Source organism: Octopus bimaculoides, chromosome 1 (genome assembly GCF_046866305.1).
Source record: "Octopus bimaculoides isolate indiv1 chromosome 1, ASM4686630v1, whole genome shotgun sequence".
Classification (NCBI taxonomy): Eukaryota; Metazoa; Mollusca; class Cephalopoda; order Octopoda; family Octopodidae; genus Octopus; species Octopus bimaculoides.
Window position 1 is genome coordinate 149,801,283 of NC_142928.1, and position 16,927 is coordinate 149,818,209.

The window sequence follows — 16,927 nt, forward strand, 5'->3', positions numbered from 1 at the left end:
TTTAAACATTGAATGTTTATTAGTGTCCTGCAGAGTGAAATAGGAATTAAAGGGATCCATAGGCAAAAAAAATGGCTGAGAACCACTACTCTAGAGGTGATCAGCTGTCTTGAGACCTGGAGAAGGATAGGCTTCAACAGTTTTCTAAATGCATAAGACAAGTTGTATACTGAAATGGTGTCCCCCTACATTTCCATCAAGAGTTAAGGGCCTACCATCACTGCTACATATATCATTTAAAGTTCACTTTTCTATGCTTGCATGGAGCAGACAGAATTTGTTGGGATAGATTTTCTATGGCCAGATAGATACCCTTCTTGTTTCTAAGCAAAGTAATATTTTCTCATAGTTAGACAGATAATTGACGATCATACTCATTTACAACTATTATGTGGCATCAGGACAAGGATACATATACAGTAAATTTCTTGCTGTTTCCATCAACCATACTTCTGACACTGGATCTGAACACAAGCTCACATGGTTGAGAAAAAAACTTCTAAACCTCACAGCCACACCCATGTTTATACAGGATGGTGCATAAATACCCAAGGTTCTGTAATATAGTGTAAATAACAGAAATAAATTTACACACGCAAAAGCACTCAGCCTTTTGTTTGCAAGTCTATTTACTTTATGCTAAGGAACCTGGTTACTTTTTCACGTGCCACCCTGTATACTGGTAAAAGATGTAAATATCAGTGTTTGAACAAAATTGCTAGTGTATTTGTCTATTGAGTTGCCCTGATAATCTATCATCACTCTTACCTTCAAATATGAAGTGAACCAGTGACTGGCCCTTTAGAAATCTGCATTTTTTTTTTAAGTTCTCCAAATGCAATATAAATAAAGCCTCAGTTTTGATTTTGAGTAGTACCAATTGAACCTTTAATTATCTAGTATTGATAAAATACCAGCTATAATACTTAGACTAGTCAAATTAATACTTTACAATAAAATTAGTCTCAAGGACTTGTCCACAGAAATCATTAATACGTCTTTTCTATTTAGTAGATTGAAGCAGGTTGTTTAATGAAGTAAATACTTCCTAAACACTTTAGCATTTAAAGTAGCTATATTCAGCCCAAATATTCTACCTATTTTATGTTCAAACTAGCCAGATCCAGTCTTTCACACCTACCCTACAATGTCATTTTTAAAATGAACAATCACATCATGGAAATCTTGAATAATGTGAATAGGCATTACATTTGATAGTTATCTGAAAGTTTAAGATAGATAAAAATGGTTACCAAACTCTGAAATAATCTCAATACACAAGACATAAAACTAGATATTAATCAATGAACTACATATAGTTACAGATACTTATTTACATAATAGTTGCAATGTACAAAATAATGTCGAGAACTCTTACCAACGAAAGGATATATTTAGAACAAGGGAGAGAACTCCATTCTCACTTCACTACTGAATATACATTCGATTGAGGTTCATCACCAATTAGTATGATGTAGATGACAAATATCAATGGTGCCACCACTTGAAGATTAACTCTAGTAAAACAGCATTTAGTCCGGTATGGTGCACTTTGAAGAACTGAGGCATTTCACATAATATGAAACTACACTACATTTTAAGTATTTGCAATCCGATTAACTATACTTGATTGCTATAAACAGGAATAGCTGCTTTGTTAAAAACTTCCAACTCAATGCACAGTATGTTGAGCTAAAAACGTCAAATATATACACTTATTTCATGGAAATATGTAAATGATCATAGTTAAACCAGTGCTCTCAAGTAAAATACCTGACGATGGTAGTATTTACTGAAACTATGTAGTATAATTTCGTCATTGTAAATACAAATACTCCAGATTAGGCTGTTGGAAATCTAAAAACACATCATTCAATTTCATGTAATAGTTATAGCTAACATACACCTTACGAATTCGATTACTGGTGGTGTGTCCTTGAGCAAGACGCTTTATTTCACTGTTCCAGTACAATCAGCTGACAAAAACGACTAGTACCTATCTTTCAAAGGGTTGACCATGTCACATTGTGTCATGTTGATTCTCTCTGAGAATTACATTAATGACATACGTGTCTGTGGCCTTGCATCCAATTAACTGGAAACCTTGCCGTTTTGCCAGTTAGAAACGTCTGAAAGATCACAAGTTCATAACTTACATGATTATCAACAGCCGATTTGAAAACTACAACTAGCTCTCTGCAGAAAGTCATTAAGAATTATTTTACTAGAAGTGTTTACTTAAAAGAATTGCTCATAAGCAGAAGTCAGTGTGTAGACAAAGCTGACAATATAAGGGACATAACTTATCTGCAGGTCTTTTTATATATACATATTTAACACTTGTATACTACTTAATTTAAGGTTTTGTCATTCAATACTATCATTTTACGTAACGGGTTGGAAGCAATAACCAACATCTAAATTAACCCCAACATTATAGGTGTTTGTTAACACTAAGAATTAAGAAACACCTACAGTGTTGCAACAAGCTTGTTTTGATCTCATACAGCACCAAATAAGTAGGACACCCAGTAAGCTTCAGGATATTTACAATGCAATGCATGTATATATACATATACAAAAGGGACTATATAGACAACAGGAAACAAGAATCACATGTTGATGTTTATTGATACCAAATTTCCAACCAAAACACAAATTTTAACGATTGGACTTGGCTACTCGTTCCAGTTCATCTTTCTTCTTGATAGCATAAGAATTTGATGATCCCTGAAAATAGATTTTAAAAAACAGAGATAAACAATGCTGAATACGAAAACAGAAAATTACACAGCAAAATGAAATGCAAATTACAAAATGCAGAATTCAATCAAATATCACAATTTTTAAATAAACTTTTAAGAATTTATAGCTCCAAGAGATAAACACTCTCTACTAACTGGGAGGCAATTAATGTTTGGCCATCGATGATAAAAACGTTTATAGCTGAACCAGCATCTGACAAGCTTCTACACATGCAATTTCACAGACATAGCACGAGTTGACTTGAAGCAATGGTATAGAACCTCATCAATATGTTGAGCAGCAGGATCAAAAATGGAACCCCATAATTGCAAACTTCTGAACCACTCAGCCATGCTAATTTCAACTATGCAAGATATGTTAGACATTCATTGTTACTATCACTAACATAGATGAAATGAACTAGAGACCAGTTTGTGCAAAATCTGGCAAACAATGCTATTGTCTGCCAGATGCAATATAAAATAATATATAGGATGGAAAAATAATGGTGTAAATAGTTTTTGACTAAAAATAAGGGTTAATCAATTCAAGTATACCAGAAAATAAAAATGATTTTTATAACTCAAATTGGCTCTGTTCAAATAAGTGTTAAATTATGAATGATGTCAAAGAGAAGATGAGCCATTTTGTGGCATTATCAACTTACCCTAGAGGCATTTATGAGTTCATCAGCTAAACATTCTGCAATTGTCTTTATGTTCCTGAATGCAGCCTCACGAGCTCCTGTACATAACAACCAAAGAGCTTGGTTGACACGCCGCAAGGGTGATACGTCTACAGCCTGTCGCCTGACTGTACCAGCTCGCCCAATTCTGGTAGAATCTTCACGTGGACCACTGTTTATAATTGCTACTACCAGCACTTGTAGAGGATTCTGAAAAAGAAATCAGCATTTTATGTTTAGTTTCATTGTCAAGTAAAGCTTTATATGAACTTAGCACACCAAACATGAAGATATCTATAAATAAATCAAAAGATAATGAGTCCAATTCTACTGACCAATAAACCTAAGATTTCTTTCTTTGAAAAACATGAAAGTAGTAAATGAATTGTCACTGATTAAATTGGTAATAAAATACAAGTTCCATGTAAATTGTCTCTAATCACTTTCTAAATTATTCTCATATTGCATGATCTTCACATGTCCTCCCTAACCAATGAAACCAATATTTAGCTTGAACTTCTACAAGTTAGTGTTCATACAAAAATCATGGATAGGAGTGACTAGGGTTCTCAAATGGATACGATTTCACAAGATGTTTAACAAGAGGCTGTGAGGGGGAAAAAACCCCAGAGAAACCAGGTAGTTTGGAGCCTGACATTTTGGAAGTACAGAAGCCACTATAGCAGAAGTCAGTTAAAGGAAATACATTAACTGATTTACAGTTGTGATATAAGTGGTCTCTAATGTCTGCATGTCTAGCAGCATTATTGCCTAAGACATGTGAATAGTACTTCAACATGAGTTCAACTCATCATCACCATCATTTAACATGTTTTCCATACTGGCATCGTGTGGTTCCAGATGGCCCATAAAAATAAAGGAAACCACAAGGACTAAACATTGTTTTTGCAATGAAGAAAAACCTTGTGATGATGGCAAAATGCAGATCTTCTGAAGATCTATGGCTCTTCTAATAGTCACCTTCAAAGTGACTGAGATATGATTATTTGAGACAATGAGAGCAAAGAGGTAATTGGCAGAATAGAAGTTGCACTTGTGAAAGACACTAAAATTTTAAAAAATTAGTCATCCACAATCTCCACCAATTGTGCTATAACACTGGACAATCTCCACTTCTATAACAGTGATATATCATATATCTCACCACTACCCACTTCTAAACTGCAAGCATCTCATGAATCTAGTTGCTAATTATCGTATGCACTCTCATAACCACTATCAATATCAGTTGACACAACTTATAGCTTACACCAAGCAAAAATAAAACATGAGAAGTTTGCATGTGTAATTAAGAAATCTGCTTTGCAACCATGTGGTTTCAGGTTCAATCCTACTACATGACACCATGGACCAATCAATGCCTTGTGAGTACGTTTGGTAGATAGAAACTGTGTGGAAGCCACTCTTCTGTGTTTGTTTCCCACCACCTTCTGACCAAAGGTGTTGGTTTGTTTACATCCCCCAACTTAGCACTGGGTTTATTTTGTTGAATTAAACCTTTCAAGGTGGTGTCTACAGTACAATGATTAAAACATGTAAAAGGTAAAATTAAAAACACAAGCTACAATTCTATCAACCCCTCCCCCATAACTGGATTCAACATGGGTTTCTGCCAATGAAGATTGCACACACATACCTGGTTATCAAAAACCAATCTTTAACCAGATTATTTCTCACACAGCCATCAAGTTCAATGGACTATCCATTAATGAAAGACCAAAATCATGAATTCAAAATACAAGACGATTTTTCATATACTTTAGCAAGAACCTAATTATTATAACTATATACAAATTAGAGCAATTTACGAAAAAATTAAAGGATTTATAGTATATTAAAAGCTTTACTTACATCTCCTGTAAGTAAATTAATGATTTCAAAAGCATGCTTTACTACACGCATTGTCATCAGTTTCTTGCCATTGTTACGTCCATGCATCATAAGAGAACAAACCAATCTCTCAACAATTGGACACTGAGCCTTACGGAACCTTTTCAATTGGTATCTGCCAGCACTATGGGGTAAATATTTAGAATATTTTTCCTTCACTGCAATGTAATCCTTGAAAAGAAAAGAAAAAAATCACATATTACACAAGTGCTCAAAAATTATAAAACACATCAACTTTAAACAACGTATAAAGATGACAACATTGTATTAATTTCGTTTCATCATCACTCAACGTCCGCTTTCCATGCTAGCATGAGTTGGACGATTTGGCTGGGGACTGGCGAACCAGATTCCAATCTGATCTGGCAGAGTTTCTACAACTGGATGCCCTTCCTAATGCCAATCACTCCCAGAGTGTAGTGGGTGCTTTTCACGTGCCACCGGCACGGGGGCCAGTCCGGTGGTATTGGCAACGACCACGCTCAAATGGTGTTTTTTACGTGCCACCGAATTTCATTAAGAAAAAAATTACAATGTCAGCCATCTCATACAAATACAATCAGTTTTTATTTTGCATAAGATAACTGCACAACATTAAAGAAAAAAGGAAAATTATCAAAACAACCATCTGATTTCAGTGGGGAAAAAAAAATCATCCTTTCTTAACATGATTAGTGACAGAAATTTATAAGAGCTGGACTTTTGAGAGTACTAATTGATTCAAAACAGGAATTTTGCTAATTTTATATGATTATACTTCATGCTTTAACTTTCATATTAATGTCACTGGGCTTGTGGTGGTGGTGCAAAGAATAATAGGACCAAGTTTGGAAGTTTATTTCCCTTCATCTATTAAATGAAAGAAATTAACAAGAATGATGCTTGACGGCGAGCGAGCTGGCAGAATCAAAAGCACACCAGGCAAAATGCTTAGTGGTATTTCGTCTGTGACTACGTTCTTAGTTCAAATTCCACCGAGGTCGACTTTACCTTTCATCCTTTTGGGGTTGATTAAATAAGTACCAGTTAGGCACTGGGGTCGATATAATCGACTTAATCCGTTTGTTTGTCCCCTCTGTGTGAGTAAAGAAATAAGAATGATGCTTGACTACAATATTTATTTAGCAGATTACAAGTTTTATTTCTTAATTAGAACCAATTGTCAGTTATACTCTTACACTTACAGTCAAACTGATATCATTAACTTGCACATCGTCTGGAGACCATTTTCCAAACAGTTTGATTTCTGGCAGTTCAGGCGCCGGTGCAGCTTCAGCATCCCAGTTTTCCATGATGGGTTTCTGAAATTAAATATGGGTTCAATTAGGTTACTTTCATTAATAATCAATGTAATCAGAGGAATGTTAATTTAACCTAGACTAGTATAGCTAACAACATTATACTGGTGCGTAATGTTGCAATATTGGAATTCAGTTGTAAATCAAGGGTGAAATGACGAAAACTGTTGAAATTATGAACGAAACTATTTTCTGAAGTCAATTGACAAACATGTCCTAGGCTGTGAAATGTTTACTCAACAAGGAATCTTTCAAACACGAATATTGTTAGTGATGGCATGAAATAAAAATTCATACAATGTGATCCTGTTAAAAACTACAATTTCCATACTGCTGTAGATAGTTACAAATTAAGATGCTGCAAGTATAAAGGTAGAAGAAAAGTATTCTATATGAGCCACACTTTCAACTGAATAAATATAAATTTTATCAATACACAACTGTTTTTGTTCATCTTTTGTGACAATACTTTCATTTTATATTTCTAAGCTTGCAGAATGCCTTCATTATCTCCCCCCGTATTTTGAGGAATGCAAGACAGGGCCCCAATATTAACGATCTTCTCTTTATATATACACACATAACATCTAATTTCCACTTTTTCACGCTCCCATGGGTCACACAGAATTTGAGGCAGATATTCTACACCCAGATGTGCTTCATGACGGCAACCCTCACTTGTTTCTAAGCAAGGTAATATTTCCACATGGCCTAAAGTTTTTTTTTTTTGCACAATTACGGAAACAAACCTAGTCCGTGTGACGGCTGCTCTGCTCATCTCAAGCATCACACGGTGTCTAGACAAAGATACGCACAAATATATATATCACACATACACACTACAAGCTTCCATTCAGTTTCCATCATCAAATTCACTTGCAATGGTTTGGTTGGTCAGGAACTACAGAAGACACTTGCAAGCCCTGCAGAACGAATCCAAGACATGGTTGAGAAGCTTCTTAACCACATCTGCACCCACAACACACTTTTTTCAAGATTTACTAACTGAAATGCAGTTAAGTACTTTGCCAGGTTTCACTTTAACGGACAATCCTTCATATCGAAAACCAATATGAAAATACAAACATGAACGTCACTAATTTCTTCGAAATAAACAAATTATATTTTAGTCCGATGATGAAGGAATTGTATTCCGAAATATCATCGGACTAATGATAACTAAATTACAACAGGTATATAGTCCATTTTTTGTATTATAGTGCATTGTTGTACCATTCAAAACTTTTTATTCTTTACAAACAATACACAATGCTTCAAACGAACTACAATACTCTCCTAAAATTATAGTTTTTTTATGTAAAAAAATTTTTTAATAAAGATTTTATTGTTTAGCTATGAGGTTCTTACCAGCAATGCCACTTATTTTATCTCGAAAGAGACAGGTTCAAGTATTCTTATACAAACTTTACTGATACTCGTGTTTGTATTTTGGTTGAATTTACGCTAAATTCACAAAGGAATACCTTTTAAGCAAATGACGGGCAGGGGTAAAAAATACACACATCGCCCGTTTTCGGCGTAACAAAAACCTTAACTCTAAACACCGGGTGTACTTACGCAAATTTAAGTCCCTTTAAAGCTTCATTAAGGACTTAAACCACATGGTATTTACAGCAACACGGATTTTCGGAAGAACCGTGCCGTTTAATGAATATCGGAAGCTTGGGGTGGGGGCTGAGGTACATGCCTATTTTATAGAAGTATTTGCTAACTTAAATTACGAATCTTAGTGATCAAAGAGAAAATTTCACTTTCGAGAAAAAAAAAAAATCGAGATTCCAGACATCAAAATAACTTCGTTATGTCTCAATATAGGGCGATCTTACGATACCAAGGCCGATCTTCGGTACTAGTATCGTAAGATCGCCCAATATATATTATAAAGATTAATTACGTGTTCCTCATTTTTAATTACTTTTTCTTAGGTGCTATGGATCGGCAATTTAACCGGTACTAGCGGATTTAGAAATTAAATTATTCAATTTTAGACAATACGATTCCCCAAAAATGAAATGGAATAACTGCAATTTGTTTTCCATATAGTATTTTAAAATTAAATGATAAAGAGGGTGGTATTTATCAAAAGGATATGAAAAATTATGGGGAATCAGGTTGTTACGAGCGAGACACGAGTTAACCACGTTTACTAAATTCTCGTATCTGGAATCCGTGTATCTTAATACTGCATATATATATATAGATATCATATCTACAAATAATTGTAAAAGCAAAGCTATACTAAATAAAATCGACCTTAGGTTTATATAGCCTAATCTTATCGTTCAAAAAAGAATTGCTTTTGCAGTTTTCAGCTTTTTAAGAAAAATGAGGCAACATGGCGCCATCAGTGACAAATAAGCGTGATATTTTTTACTATTTTATCTGATATTTTAACAAGATATGACTATACAAATATCCAAATTAGTAAATATGTTTAAAATAGATTAATATGTAATCAATTAAACAGACTTAAAATAAATATAACAGGTAAAAATCAATTTAAATAAGCCAGCAACATTCCACGTGAGACTTACTTGCACACAGGATAATCCAAAAAGAGGCTAGTTCAAAGTCTCGTTTGTAAAACTTTATTGGCAAAATCTCGTTTATTCTCGTAAATAGTGACGAGACCGGACCGGAAATACTTGATTCCTTTAGCTTTACATCGAAAGAAGTTCGCTTCTTCCCTTCTACTTGATGTATTTAATTAAACAAAAAGAAAACCCCTATTTAGGCTGACATTATAGTTAATTCCACAGTATAACAACACAACTTATTAGAAATAATTAGTTGAGAAATCTATATCTTTTCCTTGTTTCAGTCATTGGTCCGCAGCTATCGCGGGACACCGCCTTGAACTGTTTCGTCGAACAAATCGACCTCAAAATTTATATTTTTAAAGTTTGGTATTTATTCTATCGGTGTATAATGCTGAGCAGCTAAGTTACGGGGACGTAAGCAAACCAATACCAGTTGTCAAATGGTGGTAAAGGGAACAATCTCTACCTTTCCCCCCCCTTATTATTTTTTTTTTTTACGGAATCCCACGTTTTAGGCTATGGAGATTCCGATTCTGAAAAAAAATTTTCAAAAATCTCAATTTCAAAATTTCGACCCCCCCCCCCGGGTTTTATATAGATCCACAGGGTAAACCTAACCCTAACTCAAACTCTAACCCTAACCCTGACCCTAACCCTGACCCTAACCCTAACCCTAAACTTAACCCTAACACTAGTTTTGTGAGATTTGGCTGTTATTTCTAGCATGTAAATAGCCTGCTTGGTGGGGGTGGGGGGGAATTGAAATTTTTCAAACAATTTTTTTTCAGAATCGGAATCTCCATAGTGTAAAACGTGGGATTCCGTAAAAAAAAATAATAAATAAGGGGGGGGGGGGGTCAGATTACATATAGTCCTTCTCTACCATATATATTTATAGGACACTACAGACAATATATTCTATAGATTCAAATCCAAGAAATTTCCTCCGAAAATCAAAGGCTTGCAAGACTTCGAAACAGACCTACTGAAGATCATGGACAAGATAGAATTTTGTAAGTCTTTCAACACTTTCCAACAGAAACTGAAAAAAGACAACAATTACATAAAAAATTCCAAACAAAAGGCATTTTTTTCCGATAAAACCAAGAACTTATACTTAGTAGAGAACAGCACATATTCACGACTCCTACATAACAGCATCATCAACAATTACACCAAGGCTAGACCACAAGCCTATAACGATATTAATAAAGAAGCTAGCAATATCGCCACCAGACCCAAATTAGATTTTTAAAATAGAGGTCCTCCCCAAAAAAGAGGCCTTTATAACTATCAAAGACCATATAAAGAACTTCCGATCTAATCCTAAGTGTAGACTTATTAACCCAGCTAAATCAGAACTTGGCATTATTAGTAAAGAAATTTTAGGGAAGATCAATGCGGAAGTCAGGAATGCCACTAGGTTTATCTAATTTTTTAAATAAGCCGCTTCACTTCATGGTCTCTGAATCAGCTAAAAATAGCAGCCAAATTTTCTTTACATCACACCCCACTGTCTTGGAAAGGGAACAACATATCGAGCAATGGGAGGAGTTTCAGAATAATGAAGCCCTACTCTCGTAACTTTATTTTCTTTCAAAGTATTCTTCAAATGTCAATGTTTTTTTTTTTTTTTTTTTTATAACATCAGAGACAATTATTCTGAAATAAAATTTTCGGTTAATGTCTACTTTAACTCCCGGCCACAAAAACCCCCCAAAACGAAAGACAAGTGTAATAGGTGTATTAAACGAATATGAGAACAAAAATTTGTGCCAACGAACCGATTGTAAAGAAACTTTACACTTTGCCAATTATTACTCTTCCTTTTTTTTTTTTTTTTTCTGGTGGCCGAATGTTCTCCCCACCACCTCGGAAAAAATTTCCCCACAAATTTCGGTCAATATAAAGATCTTCACCCGGGAACAAAAAAAAAAAACCAGCCTGGTGGGTGTTAACAAGAATGTAGAAAACAAATATGAGAAAAAAAAATGCGCGCTGACGACCCTAGGTGTGTGGGGAGGAGGGCTTTCGGAAAATTCACAAGATCCGAGTTTTCCGTCATAACTTTCGGTAAAATGGATATATATTGATTTGATTTTTTTTACGGAATCCTACGTATTTGGGGTACTACTAAAGCAGCGCGGACCCGAACGCGCAGTCGCGCGTCCGCGCTAGCTAGTCGTGAGTGGTCGATCCTAACCCTAATCCTAAACACGTATTCATTTGCACACGCGGGTTAGGGATAGGGTTAGGGATAGGGTTAGGGTTAGGGTTAGGGACAGGGTTAGGGTTAGGGATAGGGTTAGAGTTAGGATCGACCACTCAAGACTAGCTAGCGCGACTGCGCGTTCGGGTCCGTGCTGCTTTAGTAGTACCCGTATTTGGTTATGGAGAATCCTAATCTGAAAAAAAAAAAAAATGTCAAAGATCGCATTTTCAAAATTTCACCCCCCACCCCTTAATTTTTCCAGAATTTTTTCTTTTTTTTTTTTGCGAAATACGTAGAAAAATACGAAAATTATGATTCTGAAAAAACATTTGCTTGTAAAATTTCAATTTTTCAGCAAATATATATATTTTATATAGATAGATACTCCAGGACTTCAAGCAGGCTAGCCATATGCTAGAAATAACAGCCAAATCTCACAAAACTGTGATAACGTAATGCAATCACCTTTCTGCAAAGATTTCTTTCAGAGTAATTTCCAGCAGTAATATGACAAAATAGTTCATGTGAAATAGGCAAAATAACCGTTCATTTTCACTTTTAGACAACGGGATGGCGGGGAGGAGGATGAAGTTTGGGACACCGTTACAGCGCTAACTGTTTTCAACTGAATAGACGTCAGTGATTAGTAGAAATTATCGAAATAAGACAATTTTTTACATGAAATAAATTCGAATACAAACATTTTTTTCTGTTCTATAACACAAAATAGATAAGTATACGAAGTTTGAAAGTCTTTCGGTACCAAAAACACTACATAAAACATAAATGAAAACTGGTGCCCCCGTTTTGAAATAGATCCGTATTTTCCCACGTAGATTGATTGAAAAAAAAAAAAAAGTTTTTTTTTCTTTTTCTTTTTTTTTTTTTGAAAAAAAAATGAAATTTTACAAACAAACTTTTTTCAGAATCGTAATCTTCGTAGTTTTCTACGTATTTCGAAAAAAGAAGTTTCCGGTAAAATTGAAAAATGAGGTGGGGGGGGGGCTAATTGAAATTTTGAAAATGCGACTTAAAAAAATTTTTTTTTTCAGAATCGGATCCTCCATAGCCAAAAACGTGGGATTTCGTGAAAAAAAAAAAATCAGTATATATATATCCATTTTACTGGAAGTTATGACGGGAAAATGAAGTATGCAAATAATTAGGAAGATTCATCTATTTTTAAATATGTTATACTAAAAATTAAATCAAACGGAAAATAGGCTCTCGCAAATATAGAGAAACATAGCGGGCGATACAAGGGGCGGTAACTTTTACCAGTCAGATATTACTAATGATACGAGGGTCCGAAAATATCGTCTGCGAATTGCAAGAAGATTGTTTCACTATCTTTTTCTTAAAATTCAATTTGTAACTAATATATACTATTATATCAAATTTTGTGTCTGAACGTGGAATTTTTAATGCTATGACCTTATTTCGTCTCGGAAGAGATTTGGGAAGAATGGAAAAAACCATTGACTGGTGTAGAAAATTTGGATTACTATCAAGACAAGAAATCTATTGTGGATTGCCTTGTGTTAGTGGAAGTTATTTCCGTTCAATTGATAGAATAACTTGGAGATGTACTGTTTGCCGCAAAACTATAATCATACGGAAAGGCTCGTTTTTTTTCTTCTTCTTTTGAAAAAAGTTGGAAGTTTGGCAAATAATAGCTTTTACTCATTTATGGTGCATCAGTGTTGGAAAAGAAAGAGTGAAGCAGTAATGGCGCAATGTGAGATAATCTCATCCACAACATATGCAGATTGGAATCAATTCTGCCGTGATGTATGTGTAGCCCATTTTCTAAAACATGCAAGAAAAGTAGGTGGTACACAGGTTATTGTGGAAATTGATGAAACACTGATGCAAAAATGGAAATGTAATGTTGGCCGCTGCATTGAACATCAGTGGATATTTGGAGGATACTCCCCTCACAAAAACTTGGTTTTTTAGTACCAGTTGAAGACCGAACTGCCAAAACATTGCTCCCAATTATCAATGAATTCATATCACCAGGAAGCATTATATATGCAGATAAATGGAAAGCATATCAAAGTTTATCACAAAATACATTATATAAACATTTGACGGTAAACCATACCATTAATTTTGTTGATCCACAGACACATTGTACAACAAATCATGTTGAGTCAATGTGGTCTTCATGCAAAGACAAAATAAAATCAACTCATGGAGTAAATCGCAATGATTTGGTTGATTTCTGAGCGGAATTTATGTAGAGTCAGCAATTTGCACATGAACCATTTTTCAGCTTTTGGCCCCAAATAGCCACTGAGTTATATGTTGTATAATTTCTCTCTGTGAACTGGAAACAAAAATAAAAATTACAAAACATCGCAAACGTCTTAAACATATTTACTTTATTGTTTTATAATTATTTCTCTTGTATATCACATCATAAAATGGGCGAAGTGCACACCACCTAAAACTAACCCTAACCAGTGTGCGCAGTAAAAAATCTGATTAAAGATTATCAGGAATTTGCAAACGATATTGTCGGGCTCCTCGTATCATTTATATCTGACTGGTTAAGTTACCGCCCCTTGTATCGGCTGGCATGTTTATATTCGCGACTGCCCGTTATCCGTTTGTTTTATGTTTTACTATAAAATATTTAAAAATGATGAATCTTCCTAATTTTTTGCATATTTCATTTATTTTAGATATATTTCCTATTTTCATAACTTTTTTTAAAATTAGGCGCCATTTTCTTGGAGAAGTGCGTTTCTAAAGGAGCGCCCATTTTCCTAAAAGTTATGAGGGAAAAAATCGGATCTTGTAAATTTTCCGAAAGTCCTCTCCACCTCACACCCGGTTCGTTGGCGTAATTTTTTTTTTTTTTTTACATATTCGCTTAATACACATTTTTTCACACCTATTACTCTTACTTATTTTTTTTTTTTTTTTGTTTTGGTGGTCGGGAGTTAAAGTAAACATTAACTAAATTTTCAAAATCTCAATTCTTTCTTTCTCATTCTGTATGCAATTTTTTTACTTTTTGACAGTTTTTGAAAACTTTTTCCTGAATGTTGCTCTAATCGTAAGAGATTACGATTCTGGGGAAAAAAAGAAGTTAATTTCGATCTTTTAACCCGCCTCTTGTCCGTAGTGGATTACACGACACACTGGTACTTTACCATTTTCTTTTTCAGGATGTTTTTCTGACTTGTTTTAAGCATAGATTTTCCTTCTGAAGTAAATAAGTAACAAATTTAGTGGGGTTTTTTTTTATCCCTCTTCCCTTCTCTTTTATAGTATGCAACTGGCCGTAACTTCCTAATTTCTCTAACTTTTTTCGAAAACATTCCCAGAACTTTATGTTTAAAATGTAAGAGATTTCGACACTGTAAAATGAAAAATATCCAATTCAATTTTTGGAAGTCATTCCAAAACACTGGTGGACAATAAGTAGTCCAGTAATCTCTCTCTCTCTCTCTCTCTCTCTATCTCTCTCTCTCTCTCTCTCTCTCTCCACACACACACACACACTAAGGTGGCGAGCTGGCAGAAACGTTAGCACGCCGGGCGAAATGCTTAGCGGTATTTCGTCTGAGTTCAAATTCTGCCGAGGTCGACTTTGCCTTTCATCCTTTCGGGGTCGATTAAATAAGTACCAGTTACGCACTGGGGTCGATATAATCGACTTAATCCGTTTGTCTGTTTTTGTTTGTCCCCTCTGTGTGTAGCCCCTTGTGGGTAGTAAAGAAATAACACACGCTATTTGTTTCCATTTTCCTTTCAGCATGTCAAGGTGGGTTTAAAAATAAAAAAAAAATTTTCCCCGCAGACAGTACAAAGCACACAACCAGACACACTAAAACAAAAAAAAAAAAAAAAAAAAGAGAAAGGCAACCACAATTGTTTTTTTTACAAAAATTTTTTTTCTTTTTCTTCTTTCTTTTCCTGTTTTGTTTCTTATTGTGCACACAATTACGGAAGAAAACAAAAGAGAACAGAAAAAATAGCGTGTTTTTTTTTTTCCCATTTGCGGTGAAATTTTTGGCCTCTTGCATATTTTATGCGTTTTCGTTATTGTTTCTTTCTATTCTTTTACCTTTGACGGAGTCATTCCAACATGAGCGTGTTACCTAACCTACCTGCATTCATCGGAGATACTGATATGTTTTTCGGTCAATTAGAAAATTATTTTCAGGCGTATGATGTCTCGCCTACTAGAAGGTTATCATTATTACTGTGTAATTTGCCTTCATCGCTTGCGAAGGTGTCCAAGGATTTCATCACGACTCCTAAAGACGACGCAACCTACGAAGAAGTAAAGACTGAGATATTGCGAAGGACTACCAGATCTGCCACCAGCAAGTTTAATGAGCTGATGGCGGATGAACAACTAGGCGATAGAACTCCAACGGAGTTTTTAACTCGTCTATGCGAGCTCAGTGGTGAATCATCTGATGCCCCGCTTCTTCGGAAAATATTCTTTACACGTTTACCGTCGCAAGTAAAGACAATTTTGGCGACGGCTTTTGAATCTAACACACTCGATGAAGTGGCCACCATGGCCGATAGGGTCATGGAATTGTCAGTGATCCCTTCTCGAATTGTTTCAAATTGCTCTGAGTCCTCAACGGACATTCCACGTGCTGTTTCAGTAGATTTTTCAAGGCAGTCAAATGCGGATTTGCAACGTAGCATTCAGGAGCTCACTCGCTCCGTAGATAACCTCTGCCGCTCGAGATCTCGTGGTGGTGCCCGATCTCGTAGCGGTTCCCGGTCTCGAAATTCTTCTCGAAATCGGGGAGCCACCTGGAACATGCATGTTATGTGTTGGTACCATGCAAACTATTCGAACAAGGCGCGAAAGTGTATTCAGCCTTGTTCGTTCAAGGCGTCGGGAAACGAGTAAAGGAGAAAGTGAGCACGTCATTTTCCTCCACCCAACCTGTGTTTAATCGTGCAATATTTGTCCAGGACCAAGTGTCGAAGAAATTCTTCATGGTTGACACTGGTTCCTGTTGTAGTATTTGGCCGCTTCGTCTAACAGTCGACAAACCTCGCCGCTCTGCCATTGTTTTGCACGCAGTCGACTCATCCCCGATTCCTACTTTTGGTCAGCTTTCTCTACGTTTAGACGTTGGTCTTCGCAGAGACTTTCAATGGCTTTTTGTCATAGCTGACATTCCGCATCCTATTTTGGGTGCGGATTTTTTAAATCATTTTCAATTGTTGGTGGATGTCCGACGTCGAAGGCTTGTCGATGACTCGACATCCCTTTCCACGCCGGCAAGGAGCTCTATCAATTCTCCTCTTAGCCCAGCATTTTTTATTGCCACTGCTGGGGACGCTTTTCATTCTCTTTTAGCGTCTTTTCCGGAGTTGGTGGATATTACTTTCAAGCCGGTTAAACCTGTACATTCCACCCTCCATTATATCACGACGACTGGTCCTCCGGTTTTTTCTCGGCCACGTCGTCTAGCGCCTGATCGTCTTAAGACGGCCAAGGCCGAGTTTGAGCACATGCTTCAACTCG

At 35.7% G+C, this 16,927-nt stretch overlaps 2 protein-coding genes across 2 annotated transcripts; one reads left to right on the forward strand and one right to left on the reverse strand.

Annotated features, from left to right (window-relative positions):
- Window positions 1-2,612: 2,612 nt before the first annotated feature.
- Window positions 2,613-9,336, reverse strand: LOC106881044 (small ribosomal subunit protein uS7). Its single transcript, XM_014931287.3, has 5 exons — window positions 9,195-9,336; window positions 6,526-6,642; window positions 5,303-5,512; window positions 3,413-3,640; window positions 2,613-2,730 (listed from the first exon to the last, which is right to left on the reverse strand). The coding sequence occupies exons 2-5, from the start codon at window positions 6,631-6,633 to the stop codon at window positions 2,662-2,664; spliced, it is 615 nt and encodes a 204-aa protein (XP_014786773.1). The 5' UTR covers window positions 6,634-6,642; window positions 9,195-9,336; the 3' UTR covers window positions 2,613-2,661.
- Window positions 9,337-15,514: 6,178 nt separating this feature from the next.
- On the forward strand, window positions 15,515-16,303 carry LOC149137801 (uncharacterized). Its single transcript, XM_089353744.1, has one exon. The coding sequence runs from the start codon at window positions 15,515-15,517 to the stop codon at window positions 16,301-16,303; it is 789 nt and encodes a 262-aa protein (XP_089209870.1).
- The last annotated feature ends 624 nt before the right edge of the window (window positions 16,304-16,927 follow it).